Source organism: Thamnophis elegans, chromosome 3, assembly GCF_009769535.1.
Source record: "Thamnophis elegans isolate rThaEle1 chromosome 3, rThaEle1.pri, whole genome shotgun sequence".
NCBI classification, from domain to species: Eukaryota; Metazoa; Chordata; class Lepidosauria; order Squamata; family Colubridae; genus Thamnophis; species Thamnophis elegans.
In genome coordinates, this window is record NC_045543.1 from 149,173,239 (window position 1) to 149,186,835 (window position 13,597).

At 48.9% G+C, this 13,597-nt stretch overlaps 1 protein-coding gene across 2 annotated transcripts in view; it reads right to left on the minus strand.

Annotated features, from left to right (window-relative positions):
* Positions 1–967: 967 nt before the first annotated feature.
* Positions 968–13,597, minus strand: part of FAM219A (family with sequence similarity 219 member A) — a 65,954-nt gene continuing 53,324 nt past the window's right edge. The window contains exons 3-6 of one of the 2 annotated variants that reach the window (XM_032214294.1): positions 10,214–10,316; positions 5,499–5,579; positions 3,928–3,982; positions 968–1,700 (exon numbers count right to left, since the gene is read on the minus strand). In XM_032214294.1, the coding sequence (XP_032070185.1) occupies positions 1,545–1,700; positions 3,928–3,982; positions 5,499–5,579; positions 10,214–10,316 (395 nt within the window). In that variant the 3' untranslated portion in view covers positions 968–1,544. Of the gene's footprint in view, positions 1,704–3,927; positions 3,983–5,498; positions 5,580–10,213; positions 10,317–13,597 lie in introns of both variants that reach the window. The other variant, XM_032214293.1, reaches the window with a different exon arrangement.

Sequence of the window (13,597 nt, forward strand, 5' to 3'; positions counted from 1 at the left end):
GGTAATATGATAATTATCATTACCCTATTACTCCGGGGCCAGAGAGGAGACAGGTACTGGGCTTGACCAGCCTGGATCTTGGGACAAAAGAGTGTTGCCCTCTGGACTGTGGGAAGCCACACTCTGCTTTTGAGCCCAGTGGGCACGGGTAAAGGGGAATATTTGCAGCTCGGGGTTGAACTAATTAGGGGTCCTTGGTGCCCGCTCAGCTTGGTGAGCTTCTTAACAGACTTTTCCGTCGGCCAAACTAGGTAACATCACCAGTCCTGATGACGTTAACTAGCTGGGTCACGAAACGCCTGCAGGAAAACCACCCCGGTATTGGAGAGCCCCAGGGACTCTCCCCTGCAACGGGCATCGGAAGCCGAGATCTGAAGTTAAAGGGCCTCTTAATTTGCAAATGCAGGCGAAGACAAGAGCCCAACGCAGGTCAAGGTTGAAGAAACCAAGATTCCCACCGTGAGCAAGCCTGATTCTTCCACATTGGGAGGGTTTTGGCGTTCCGTGAGTAGGGAAGGCTGTGGTACTTCGGGGTAAGGGGAGCCCTGATTCTATGCTACATTTTCCTTCCCCACCCCACCATGTTTTAGTGGCCACCACTGTTTCATTTCAGGCCCCCCCGCGTAATCCATGTTTGCCATGGATTCATGCTGGGCAATTCCTCTTTTAGCGGGGGGGGGGGGGGAAACCTCAAATAAATAAATACAAAAATCTCCTGTTCTCCTCCTCCCCTTCTTATTCAGCTTCCCCTGCTCCCCAAATAAAACCCTTTTCATTTTTCTGGCCAGGGGTTCTCTTCCTTCTCCATTCAGAGGCCTGTGCCTGAAACAAAATCTGTCCTCCAGAGCAGTGTTTCCCAAACTTGGCAACTTTAAGACTTGTGGACTTCAACTCCCAGAATTCTCCAGCCAGCTCTGCAGAGCTGGCTGGAGAATTCTGAGAGTTGAAGTCCACAAGTCTTAAAGTTGCCAAGTTTGGGAAACACTGCTCTAGAGACCCCTTAAGAGTAGAGATATCTGGACCTTAGCAACCTTCAGACTCGGGGGGAATTCTGGGAGTTGAAGTCCTCAGATATGAAGGTTGCCAAGGTCAGAGGGCTCTGCCCTACGGCATCCTCAAGCCGAACCACCCACCCATCTCTGGAACCATTATGGGCGATTCTTGAACCCCGTCCTGAATTCCCACGAGATAAGCAAACTTTTCCTGTACGCAGCACCTCCTCAGCTCACTTACTACAGTTTGAACACAAAAGGAACACAAATAAAGAGAGAAAGAGGGAGAGAGAGAGAGAAAGAGACGGAAGAGGGTCTTAAAATGGTTAATATCGTTATTAAATCTTTTTAAGGGATTTTTTTTTTTTTTTTTTTAGTTTTTTGTCTTTTTGTTTTTTTTGGGTTTCTCCTGACTTCTAATGAACACGAAGAGTTGCACGTCCTACCATAGGAGGAAGCAATGGCTGTTAGGTTTTACAGTTATCATGGAAGGCGCCGGTCGCTCTGCGGCTTGGCCTGGCGCTCCCCCTCCCGCCCCGCGCCCCCCTCCGGTTACTGGATGTGGCAGGCAGTGGAAGAGGTGGCTTGACAGCACATGCAGGTGGGGTTGACGGACTTGGGCGGGATCAGGTCGAGGTCCTCGTCGTCGGGAATCTCGTCCAGCCGGTAGCCGTCCTTGAGGAGTTGGATGTTCAAATCCTGGTTAATCTGCTGCAGGCAAAGAGACAAGAGGTCAACCCACCAAATGTCCACCCCCCTCCCCCGGAAGGCACCTGGACCAGAATGGGAGGTGGTTGTGGCCCGCCAGCGGCGGCTTTGTGTGGTCAGTAGCAGAGGTGGGTTCCTACCGGTTCGCACCGGTTCGGTAGAACCGGTTCGTCAAATCTACCGAACCAGTTAGAAGAGGTTCCACCAGTGGACCCGGAAAGCAGGCCACACCTACAGAAGAGGTTCCAAATTTTTTTGAAACCCACCCCTGGTCCTTGGAGATGATTATTCTACACTATCATGCTCCTATTTATAAAACTCAGTGCCTCTGTGAAAGGGAAGGATGACTCCTGCGTTTGTGGTGCAATCAGAACATTGCGTGTGTTGAAGTTGTTTTAACGCAAACCAAAGATGCCTTTTAAAAAACAAGTTTATATCATATTCTTATGCATGCCAGTGCTGTGTGGGAGGTAATTTAAGGTGGTTCTGACAAGTGTCGTCGGCATCTTCATATCCGGTCACATGGGTGGCAAGCCACTCCCATTCGGTCACATGGGCGGCAAGCCACTCCCACAAAGGAGGCCACACCCACAGAGTAGGTTCGAACAATTTTTGAAACCCACCACTGGTCAGTAGGTCTTTGGGATGCAGAGGTTACGTCAGGTGAGGGTCTGGTGATGGTTCTTGTGAGGGGCTGGGTGTGGGTCATGTCAGGTGAGGGTCTTGTGATGCCTGTTGTGATGGGACTGGTGTGGGTTGTGTCAAGTGAGGGTCTTGTGATGGGGAAGTTATATCAGTGTTGTAGCCTGTCAGTGGCCAGTGGAGCTGGCAGCAGATTCAGACAGTGAGGAGGTTGGGGAACATGGGCCAGTCCTGGAGTCTGGGGAAGGCTCTGGGGAAGGCTCCCAAAGGTTGTTTTTCAAGAGGCAACTGGACTTTCTTGGTTTTTCTTGGAAGACATTTCGCTTCTCATCCAAGAAGCTTCTTCAGCCCTGACTGGATGGTGGGGAAGGGAAGGATTTATATTCCTTGCAGGCAGCTGGTCAGTTATTTGCATCCTTTTAGAGGGTCCTTGAGGCAACCTAGAGGTTTATCTGTGTCCTCAGGGTCACCCGAGTAGTGCAACAGCCTGCACCCATCTTCAAAAGAGAAGGGACATAGGATAGAAAACATCCTGCAGCCCAAAAGGCTCCAGACCCATTTGCACCACTCAGGTGACCCTGAGGACAGAGATAAACCTCCAAGTGGCCTCAACGGCTCTCTAAAAAAAAATGCAAATGACCAGCTGTCCGCAAGGAATATAAAATCCTTCCCTTCCCCACCATCCAGTCAGAGCTGAAGAAGCTTCTTGGATGGGAAGCAAAGAAAAACCTTCAAAGAAAAGTTTTCTTCAAAGAAAAAAGAAGAAAGTCCAGTTGCCTCTTGAAAAAGCACCTTTGGGACATCCATGACCTGGATGAATGAGCATCTCTACAGACCTTTAGCTACGCAATTTGGGATGAACATCCTTGGAATGGTGTGGGAGTAGGAATGGATTTCCAGAGGAAAAAATTGCAGACTACGGGAACCATTTGCACCACTCAGGTGACCCTGAGGACAGAGATAAACCTCCAAGTGACCTCAAGGACCCTCTCAAAGGATGCAAATGACCAGCTGCCTGCAAGGAGTATAAAATCCCTTCCCTTCCCTGCCATCCAGTCAGAGTGGAGGAAGCTTCTTGGATAAGAAGCTAAACATCTTGAAAAGAAAAAACAAGAAAAGTCAATTTGCCTCCTGAAAAGCTCCTTTGAGACAACCACGACCTGGAGGACTGAGAATTTCAACAGACCTTTAGCCATACGCTTTGGGATGAAGACCCTTGGAATGGGGTGGGAGTAGGAATGGATTTCCAGAGGAAAAAAATTGCAGACTACGGGAACCATTTGCAGCACTCAGGTGACCCTGAGGACAGAGATAAACCTCCAAGTGGCCTCAAGGACCCTCTAAAAGGATGCAAATGACCAGCTGCCTGCAAGGAGTATAAATCCTTCCCTTCCTTCACCATCCAGTCAGAGCTGAAGAAGCTTCTTGGATGGGAAGCAGAGCGTCTTCCAAGAAAAACCAGAAAGTCCAGTTGCCTCTTGAAAAAAGCACTTTTGGGACAACCAGGATGACGGAGACTCTCCGTAGACGGAGAGAAAGACAAGTTTATTCTTGATGAGACGCAAAGGGATGGAAACGGACTCACCTCAGCTGAAGAATACCCCGAAGAGGAATATCTGGACATGTCAAAGTCGTCATCACTGCAAAGGAAGAGAAGACACAATGGGGGGCGAGGCACCTCCAGCAAGCAAAAGAACATATTGAGTAGCAAAATGATTTTTTATTTTATTTTCACAGATAAGGAGAGAATGGGACCCACCAGGCTGGATCTACTTGGGGTCTCTATGAACGTAACTATCAGTCTCTATATCACTTGCTGCCATAGTAACGGGGAGGGTGGGGTTTTTCGGTATTTGGGAGGGGAATTGTGCTGGTGGAGAGATCTCGAAGAAGGAGTTTTGTTCTCACCACCTTCTGCGCATGCTGAAGGATCGTGTTCGGGTTTGGTCAAGGCCCACCGTCTCTGCATACTGGCTGGATGAGGCCACCTGAAGATGCACCCCACATGACACCCTTGGGGGCTGGAGATTGGATATTTAGCTTGGGGTTGTTGTTGGGGGGAGGGATTTGGGTAAACGTTTAATATGTACAAGTTCACGCCATTTAGCCTCAGATCTTGCTTTACTTTCACTCTTAACGCTTCATAGCCAGTAAAAGTACCTTACTCTAAAACAATGGAGTTGGGGGGGTTCCTTTCTTGTCCATTGAATAGCAATAGCAATAGCAGTTAGACTTATATACCGCTTCATAGGGCTTTCAGCCCTCTCTAAGCGGTTTACAGAGTCAGCATATCGCCCCCACAGTCTGGGTCCTCATTTTACCCACCTCGGAAGGATGGAAGGCTGAGTCAACCCTGAGCTGGTGAGATTTGAACCGCCGAACTGCAGATAGCAGTCAGCTGAAGTGGCCTGCAGTACTGCAGTATTGCACTCTACCCACTGCGCCACCTCGGCTCTTTTTTGAAGGAGGCGGGGGTTTGGACTAGATCTACATGGCCTAGGACCCGGATATCTACGAGACCGCCTTCTGCCGCACACCTCCCTAAGACCGATAAGATCGCACAGGATGGGCCTTCTCCGCGTGCCATCAGCTGAACAATGCCGGCTGGCGATGCCTCGGAGTAGGGCCTTCTCTGTTGCCGCTCCGGCCCTATGGAATGAGCTACCCCCAGAGATCCGGACCCTTCCCACTCTCATGGCCTTCCGAAAAGCTATCAAAACCTGGCTATTCCGGCAGGCCTGGGGCTGTTGACCTCTGGATTGAGGTCCAGCCCCGCTTAGACTGGGTGCATGGTGTGTTTCTTTTAAATTTGTTGTGCTTTATTTGTTTTTAATCTTTCTTAATATTTTTATTTCTGTAAGCCGCCCGGAGTCCTCCAGGATTGGGCGGCCTATAAATTTAATAAACAGTAAACAATTTAATAAACAATCTCTAAGGTCCCTTCCGACTCTTTATTTTTCTATCCTCTAAATCAGTGTTTCCCAACCTTGGCAACTTGAAGATGTCCGGACTTCAACTCCCAGAATCCCCCAGCCAGCATTCGCTGGCTGGGGGATTCTGGGAGTTGAAGTCCGGACATCTTCAAGTTGCCAAGGTTGGGAAACACTGCTCTAAGTAACATAATTCCATAGGTATGTTTTGTGATGGCATAGCTACCTGTCTGTGTCCAGCGCCACCAATGGTTTTTCGTCAGGACTTTGATCTAATGAGGAGTAGCCTTTATTCGGAACGACCAGCCTGAAACGATAATAATAATAATAATTTTAAAAAGGAACATTATACGGACTGTCACATGGAAAGGCTCAAATGTAGAATAATAGAAGGTGGAAAAAACGGTGCTTTGAGTTTCAGGTTAGGCAAAGATAGGCAAAAATGAAAGCCGAATAAAAATCACACACACTCACACATACATATAGGTTATACAAAGAACTTTCTCATATTACAAAGTTAGAGACAATCAGAAGGGAAAGGCTTCTTCGTTGCTACAGGTAGTTTTTAACTTACAACCGTATTGTTTAGTGACCGTTCCAAGTTACGACGTCACTGAAAAAAGGGACTTATGACCGTTGTTCACATTTATGACCCTTGCAGCACTCCCACCGTCATGGGACCAAAATCCAGAGGCTTGGCAATTGGCTTGTACTTATGACGGTGGCACCGCCCCAGCGATTTCCGACAAGCAAAGTCAGCAGGGGAAGCCAGGTTTGCTGGATGGTTCACCGACAAAACCGCGTCCGACTAAACCGCGTCGCTGACGTCATCAACAGGGCGACAACAGCGCGGAGACAGAAGCACGCTGTAAACCCTAAACCTAAAATTAACCCCTAAACCTAAATCTAACCCCCTAAACCTAATCCTAAACCTAACCCTAAACCTAACCCTAAACATAATCCTAAACCTAATCCTAACCCTAAACATAACCCTAAACCTAACCGTAAAGCTAACCCTAAACCTAACCCTAAACCTAACCCTAAACCTAACCCTAAACCTAACCCTAAACCTAACCCTGAATCTAACCCTAAACCTAACCCTAAACCTAACCCTAAACCTAACCCTAAACCTAACCCTAACCCTAACCCTAACCCTAACCCTAACCCTAACCCTAAACCTAAACCTAATCCTAAACCTAACCCTAAACATAATCCTAAACCTAATCCTAACCCTAAACATAACCCTAAACCTAACCGTAAAGCTAACCCTAAACCTAACCCTAAAGCTAACCCTTACCTTAAGTTGAAACGGCTTGCTTTCAAAGCGCTATTTAAAGCGCCCTTCTTTCTCCGCGCTGGCTGTTGTCGCCCTGTTGATGACGTCAGCGACGCGGTTTAGTCGGGCGCGGTTTAGTCGGGCGCGGTTTTGACGGGTCACGTTGCTGGATGACCACGTGACTCGCTTTACGACCGCAGTGGTTTTGCCAAATGCTGCAATGCTGTTAGTCCTTGACATACGGCTGCAATTGAGCCCCAAACCTCTATTGTTAAGTGAGAAATCTGGCCTTAGTGAGTTTCACGAGCCGTTTGACGACTTTACTTGCCACCGTTGATTAATTGGGAAGCCCGTTGTTAAGTGACATCGGCTTCCCCGTTGACGTCGCTTGTCAGAAGATCGCAAAAGGGGACACAGCAATGGATGTAAGTGTGAACCGGATGCCAAGCAGCTGAATTTGGATCACCTGACCGAGGGGATGCTAGAAGGGTTAAAAAGTGTGAAAAACAGTCACCGGTCACATTCTTCGGTGCTGTTGCAACTTTGAACGGTCGCTAAATGAACTGTGGCTGTAACTCGAGGACTACCTGTAAAAGGAGCTTAGGAAGGACTTTGTGCGTCCTTGACTTTCAGCCTGTCATCCTCCCACAGAAGACACCAGCTGGGGACAAATACGAGCTGAAAAGATGCTGGCATGTGTGTCAAAAGGGATTATGCAAGTCTCATAAATGTATTTATTTAGAGCAGTGTTTCTCAACCTTGGCAACTTGAAGATGTCCGGACTTCAACTCCCAGAATTCCCCAGCCAGCATTCGCTGGCTGGGGAATTCTGGGAGTTGAAGTCCGGACATCTTCAAGTTGCCAAGGTTGAGAAACACTGATTTAGAGAGTGTATAAGACCTCGTGCAAAAATTTTACACTGGGGTTGCTCGCCTTTTTTCGTGATTTGATTTGATTTATTGTTTGCTTCCGCTAAGCGCCACCCGGAGTCACTTTATTTAAATTGTCTCTAACAACTCACGAAATAAAAATTAAATAGAATATAATCTAGGCACATCCTGCTGAGAGCAGCACGCAAGCAGCCACGGTCTAATTTCCAGGGCAAATTGCACAGTCTTGGGGGGGGGGGGTGAAGGAAGGGGGTGGGGAGAGGAAACATGAATAATACATGGTCATTTGTAGCAGCGGTCTAGCTTCTTCTGAATTTCATTTGGGGAAATGGGTCGGAATTGCGGAGACAATGAACTTGGGAAGGGCGACTTTCCTGGGTTCGCAGCCTGTCGCGCGTGAATGATGAGCTAACCGAAGCAGAAGGAGTGGATTGGCACAAAGGATCACTGCAAAACATTTTGTGAGAACGGAGCTGGGTTCACTTGGTCTCGCCCTAAAGAGGTTTCCTCTACGGGGCTCTTGATGCGCTCTGAATCTCGTGGTTTTCCTGCAGACGTTTCATGACCCCACTGGGTGACACCATCAGTGCTAGAAGGGTATGAGGTTTGCAGGGAGGAGGAAGAGGAGGAGGACTGTGGGGTCCTTGGTGCTCTCTGAGCTTGGTAGTTTTCCTGCAAACATTTCATGACCCAACTAGGTGACATCATCAGTGTTAGAAGGGAATGGCTGTTTGCAGGGAGGAGGAGGAGGAGGAGGAGGAGGAGGAGGAGGAGGAGGAGGAGGAGGAGGAGGAGGAGGAGGAGGAGGAGGAAGAAGAGGACAACTGTGGGGTCCTTGGTGCTCTCTGAGCTTGGTAGTTTTCCTGCAAACATTTCATGACCCAACTGGGCTACATCATCAGTGGACCACAGTTCAATCCTGAGTAAAAACATTCCCTTCTATCCAAACCACTTGTCTCTAAAAAGGAACAACCCTCCCCTCTCTTCCAGCACTGATGAAGTTACCTAGTCCAGTCATAAAACATCTTCCAGAAAAGCACCGATGAATTAAATGTGGGTGACGTGAATTAAATTCAAAGGACACGACTCTGCCACGGCTGTTTTTGAACTGGCTGTTTTCAAACCGGTCTTTTGATCAGAAGCTCCCCCCAGAATTTCTTCCCTATTATTCTAAGTTGTACATTTTAATCTAAAAAGGTAGATATCTCATCGGTTCCGCTTTAGGGGGCGCTAGACTGGACTGCCCCAGCGGAAGTCCTGTAAACCAGTCTTTTTCAACCTCGGTAGCTTTAAGAGGTGTGGACTTCAACTCCCAGCATTCCACAACCAGCAGAGCTGTGGAATTCTGGGAGTTGAAGTCCACAGGTCTTAAACTAGCCAAGGATGGAGACTTCTGGGCTAAATGGACGATATTTTCTCCATAGAATGAGGATCTGCATCTCTGCCGTTCAGTTTAGGATCCCAAAGCTTTGGCTTCCTATTCTGCAGTTGCTGCCTATTGACAGCCAACCCCTTAAAAGAGAAAAACGAAGAAAAAAAAGGGGGGAATAATATTTTACACAGTGTTCTGTACAAAATAATAACAGCAGCTAGAATTGTATTTGCACAAAACTGGAAAGCAGACAAAATCCCATCAGAAGGAGAGATAACAAAGAAGATATTAGATTGTGCAGAAATGAATAGGTTGACGTTGAGAATAAAGGACAAAGAGGAATCAGCGTCCTACAGGACATGGGGGCGATTTTATGATTGGCTTGAAAAAAAGATACAAATAGAAAGGGAAAGGAACAGAGCACAAAACAAATAATTCAAACGATACATTATTAAATCAGGGGGAGGGGAAATAAGAAAGCATGAAAATGTAAATATACAGGCGGAAAAATGATATGAGTTGACAAATGTGAAATAGCAATTATAAGAATGTATATTTAAGAATGAATATGAAAGGAAAAATAAAAAAAACTTTTTTCAAAAAAAATTTTTTACACACAGTTCGATGTATGGACTTCAACTCCCAGAATTCTGAGAGCTGGCTGGGAATTGGAGTCTCCACCTCTTAAAGCTGCCACGGTGGAGAAAACATCACTGTAGATCCGAGTTCCTCAATCTTAGCAATAGCAATAGCAGTTAGACTTATATACCGCTTCCTAGGGCTTTCAGCCCTCTCTAAGCGGTTTACAGAGTCAGCATATCGCCCCCACAGTCTGGGTCCTCATTTCACCCACCTCGGAAGGATGGAAGGCTGAGTCAACCTTGAGCCGGTGAGATTAGAACCGCTGAACTGCAGATAACAGTCAGCTGAAGTGGCCTGCAGTACTGCACCCTAACCACTGCGCCACCTCGACTCATAATCTTTCTGGGTTGGCGGCCCGGAGAGGGGAAGGGGGGTAAAGAAGGGGATGATTTTGTGGGAGGGGCAAGCACATGTGCCCATGAGTGCACGAGCAACTGCGTTGTTTGTAGTGACACTCGCACGAACAGGGCTGCAGGCAGCCATGATGAAGCTCGCACAAGAGGGACCACGAGCTCCCGCAATGATGCACGCACTGGTCGACCCCTTATGTGGCCCAGTGGCGATTAGCCCACGACCCAAGAGTGAGCTGCAGGCCACAGGATGGGGACCCCTGGATTAGAATCCCAACCTTTCCTTATGGGGCCGGAAGTGCTCACATGAGTGGGGACCGAAGGGCACATAACACCCACACGACCTGGTTGCGAACAGTCCGGGGCCCAGTTGTAGAAACACAAAGCTTCTCATGTGGAAGTGGCACCTACCTTGTCCGAGCCATGACGTTGGTCTTCTTGGGTTGTTGGTTAACCGGGCTCCCCATGGTGCCATTTTTCAGGGACCCCTTCCGAACCAGCTCTCGCTGTTTCTCTGCAGGGCAAAGACAGAGGCAGAGAAAGAGAATTAGGCAAGGCAGCCTATCCTATAGAAGTCATCTGCAGGGCAATAGGACGAAGAGTTCGGCCCGGGAATGCAAACACAATTATCTGGAGGTGAACAATGTTGAGTCCTTGGGGTTATGATCAATGTATAACAAATAATAACAATACAATAACAATACAATAACAAATAACGCAGGTGTCTAACATCTGCCCACTCCAGGGGAAGGATACTGCAAAATCCCCATTCTCTCCCCTCTCTAGGGAAAAGATACTGCAAAATCTCCATTCACTCACCTCTTTAGGGGAAGGATACTGTAAAATCTCCACTCCCACCCCACTCCAGGGGAAGGATACTGGAAAATCCCCATTCACTCCCCTCTCTAGGGGAAGGATACTGCAAAATCCCCATTCACTCACCTCTTTAAGGGAGGGATTCTGCAAAATCCCCATTCCTTCCCCACTCCAGGGGAGGGATATTGCAAAATCCACATTCCCTCCCCACTCCAGGGGAAGGATACTGCAAAATCCCCATTACCTTCCCACTCCAGGGGAAGGATACTGGAAAATCCCCATTCACTCCCCTCTCTAGGGGAAGGATACTGCAAAATCCCCATTCACTCACCTCTTTAAGGGAGGGATTCTGCAAAATCCCCATTCCTTCCCCACTCCAGGGGAGGGATATTGCAAAATCCCCATTCCCTCCTCACTCCAGGGGAAGGATACTGCAAAATCCCCATTCCCTCACCACTCCAGGGGGAAGAATACTGTAAAATCTCCACTCCCTCCCCACTCCAGGGAAGGATACTGCAAAATCCCCATTACGTTCCCACTCCAGGGGAAGGATACTGCAAAATCCACATTCCCTCCCCTCTCTAGGGGGATACTGCAAAATCCCCATTCACTAACCTCTTTAAGGGAGGGATTCTGCAAAATCCCCATTCCTTCCCCACTCCAGGGGAAGGATACTGCAAAATCTCCATTCCCTCCACACTCCAGGGGAAGGATACTGCAAAATCCCCATTCCCCCCACACTCCAGGGGAAGGATACTGCAAAATCCCATTCCCTCCCCACTCCAGGGGAAGGATATTGCAAAATCTCCATTCCCTCCCCACTCCAGGGGAAGGATATTGCAAAATCTCCATTCCCTCCACACTCCGGGGAAGGATACTGCAAAATCCCCATTCCCCCCACACTCCAGGGGAAGTATACTGCAAAATCCCCATTCCCGCCACACTCCAGGGGAAGGATACTACAAAATCCCCATTCCCTCCCCACTCCGGGGAAGGATACTGCAAAATCCCCATTCCCCCCACACTCCAGGGGAAGGATATTGCAAAATCTCCATTCCCTCCCCACTCCAGGGCAAGGATATTGCAAAATCCCCATTCCCTCCACACTCCAGGGGAAGGATATTGCAAAATCCCCATTCCCTCCCCACTCCAGGGTGAGGATATTGGAAAATCCCCATTCCCTCCCCACTCCTGGGGGAGGATACTGCAAAATCCCCACTCCCTCCCCACTCCAGGGGAAGGATACTGCAAAATCTCCATTCCCTCCCCACTCCAGGGGAAGGATACTATAAAATCCCCATTCCCTCCCACTCCAGGGGAAGGATATTGCAAAATCCCCATTCCCTCCACACTCCAGGGGAAGGATACTATAAAATCCCCATTCCCTCCCCACTCCAGGGGAAGGATACTGCATAATCTCCATTCCCTCTACACTCCAGGGGAAGGATACTATAAAATCCCCATTCCCTCCACACTCCAGGGGAAGGATACTGCAAAATCCCCATTCCCTCCCCACTCCGGGGAAGGATACTGCAAAATCCCCATTCCCCCCACACTCCAGGGGAAGGATACTGCAAAATCCCCATTCCCTCCCCACTCCAGGGGAAGGATATTGCAAAATCTCCATTCCCTCCCCACTCCAGGGCAAGGATATTGCAAAATCCCCATTCCCTCCCCACTCCAGGGGAAGGATATTGCAAAATCCCCATTCCCTCCACACTCCAGGGGAAGGATACTGCAAAATCCCCATTCCCTCCACACTCCAGGGGAAGGATATTGCAAAATCCCCATTCCCTCCCCACTCCAGGGGAAGGATATTGCAAAATCCCCATTCCCTCCACACTCCAGGGGAAGGATAGTGCAAAATCCCCATTCCCTCCCCACTCCAGGGTGAGGATACTGCAAAATCCCCATTCCCTCCCCACTCCTGGGGGAGGATACTGCAAAATCCCCATTCCCTCCCCACTCCAGGGGAAGGATACTGCAAAATCTCCACTCCCTCCCCACTCCAGGGGAAGGATACTATAAAATCCCCATTCCCTCCCCACTCCAGGGGAAGGATATTGCAAAATCCCCATTCCCTCCACACTCCAGGGGAAGGATACTATAAAATCCTCATTCCCTCCCCACTCCAGGGGAAGGATATTGCAAAATCCCCATTCCCTCCTCACTCCAGGGGAAGGATACTGCATAATCTCCATTCCCTCTACACTCCAGGGGAAGGATACTATAAAATCCCCATTCCCTCCACACTCCAGGGGAAGGATACTATAAAATCCCCATTCCCTCCCCACTCCAGGGGAAGGATATTGCAAAATCCCCATTCCCTCCCCACTCCGGGGAAGGATACTGCAAAATCCCCATTCCCCCCACACTCCAGGGGAAGGATACTGCAAAATCCCCATTCCCTCCCCACTCCAGGGGAAGGATATTGCAAATCCCCATTCGCTCCACACTCCAGGGGAAGAATATTGCAAAATCCCCATTCCCTCCCCACTCCAGGGAGAGGATACTGCAAAATCCCCATTCCCTCCCCACTCCTGGGGGAGGATACTGCAAAATCCCCATTCCCTCCCCACTCCAGGAGAAGGATACTGCAAAATCCCCATTCCCTCCCCACTCCAAGGAAGGATACTGCAAAATCTCCATTCCCTCCCCACTCCAGGAGAAGGATACTGTAAAATCCCCATTCCCTCCCCACTCCAGGGGAAGGATATTGCAAAATCCCCATTCCCTCCCCACTCCAGGGGAAGGATATTGCAAAATCCCCATTCCCTCCTCACTCCAGGGGAGGGATATTGCAAAATCTCCATTCCCTCCCCACTCCAGGGAAAGGCTATTGCAAAATCTCCATTCCCTCCCCACTCCAGGGGAAGGATTCTGCAAAATCTCCATTCCCTCCCCACTCCAGGGGAAGGATACTGCAAAATTCCCATTCCGACCACATACGACCACAGCCTAGCCCAAAATTTCTGTTGC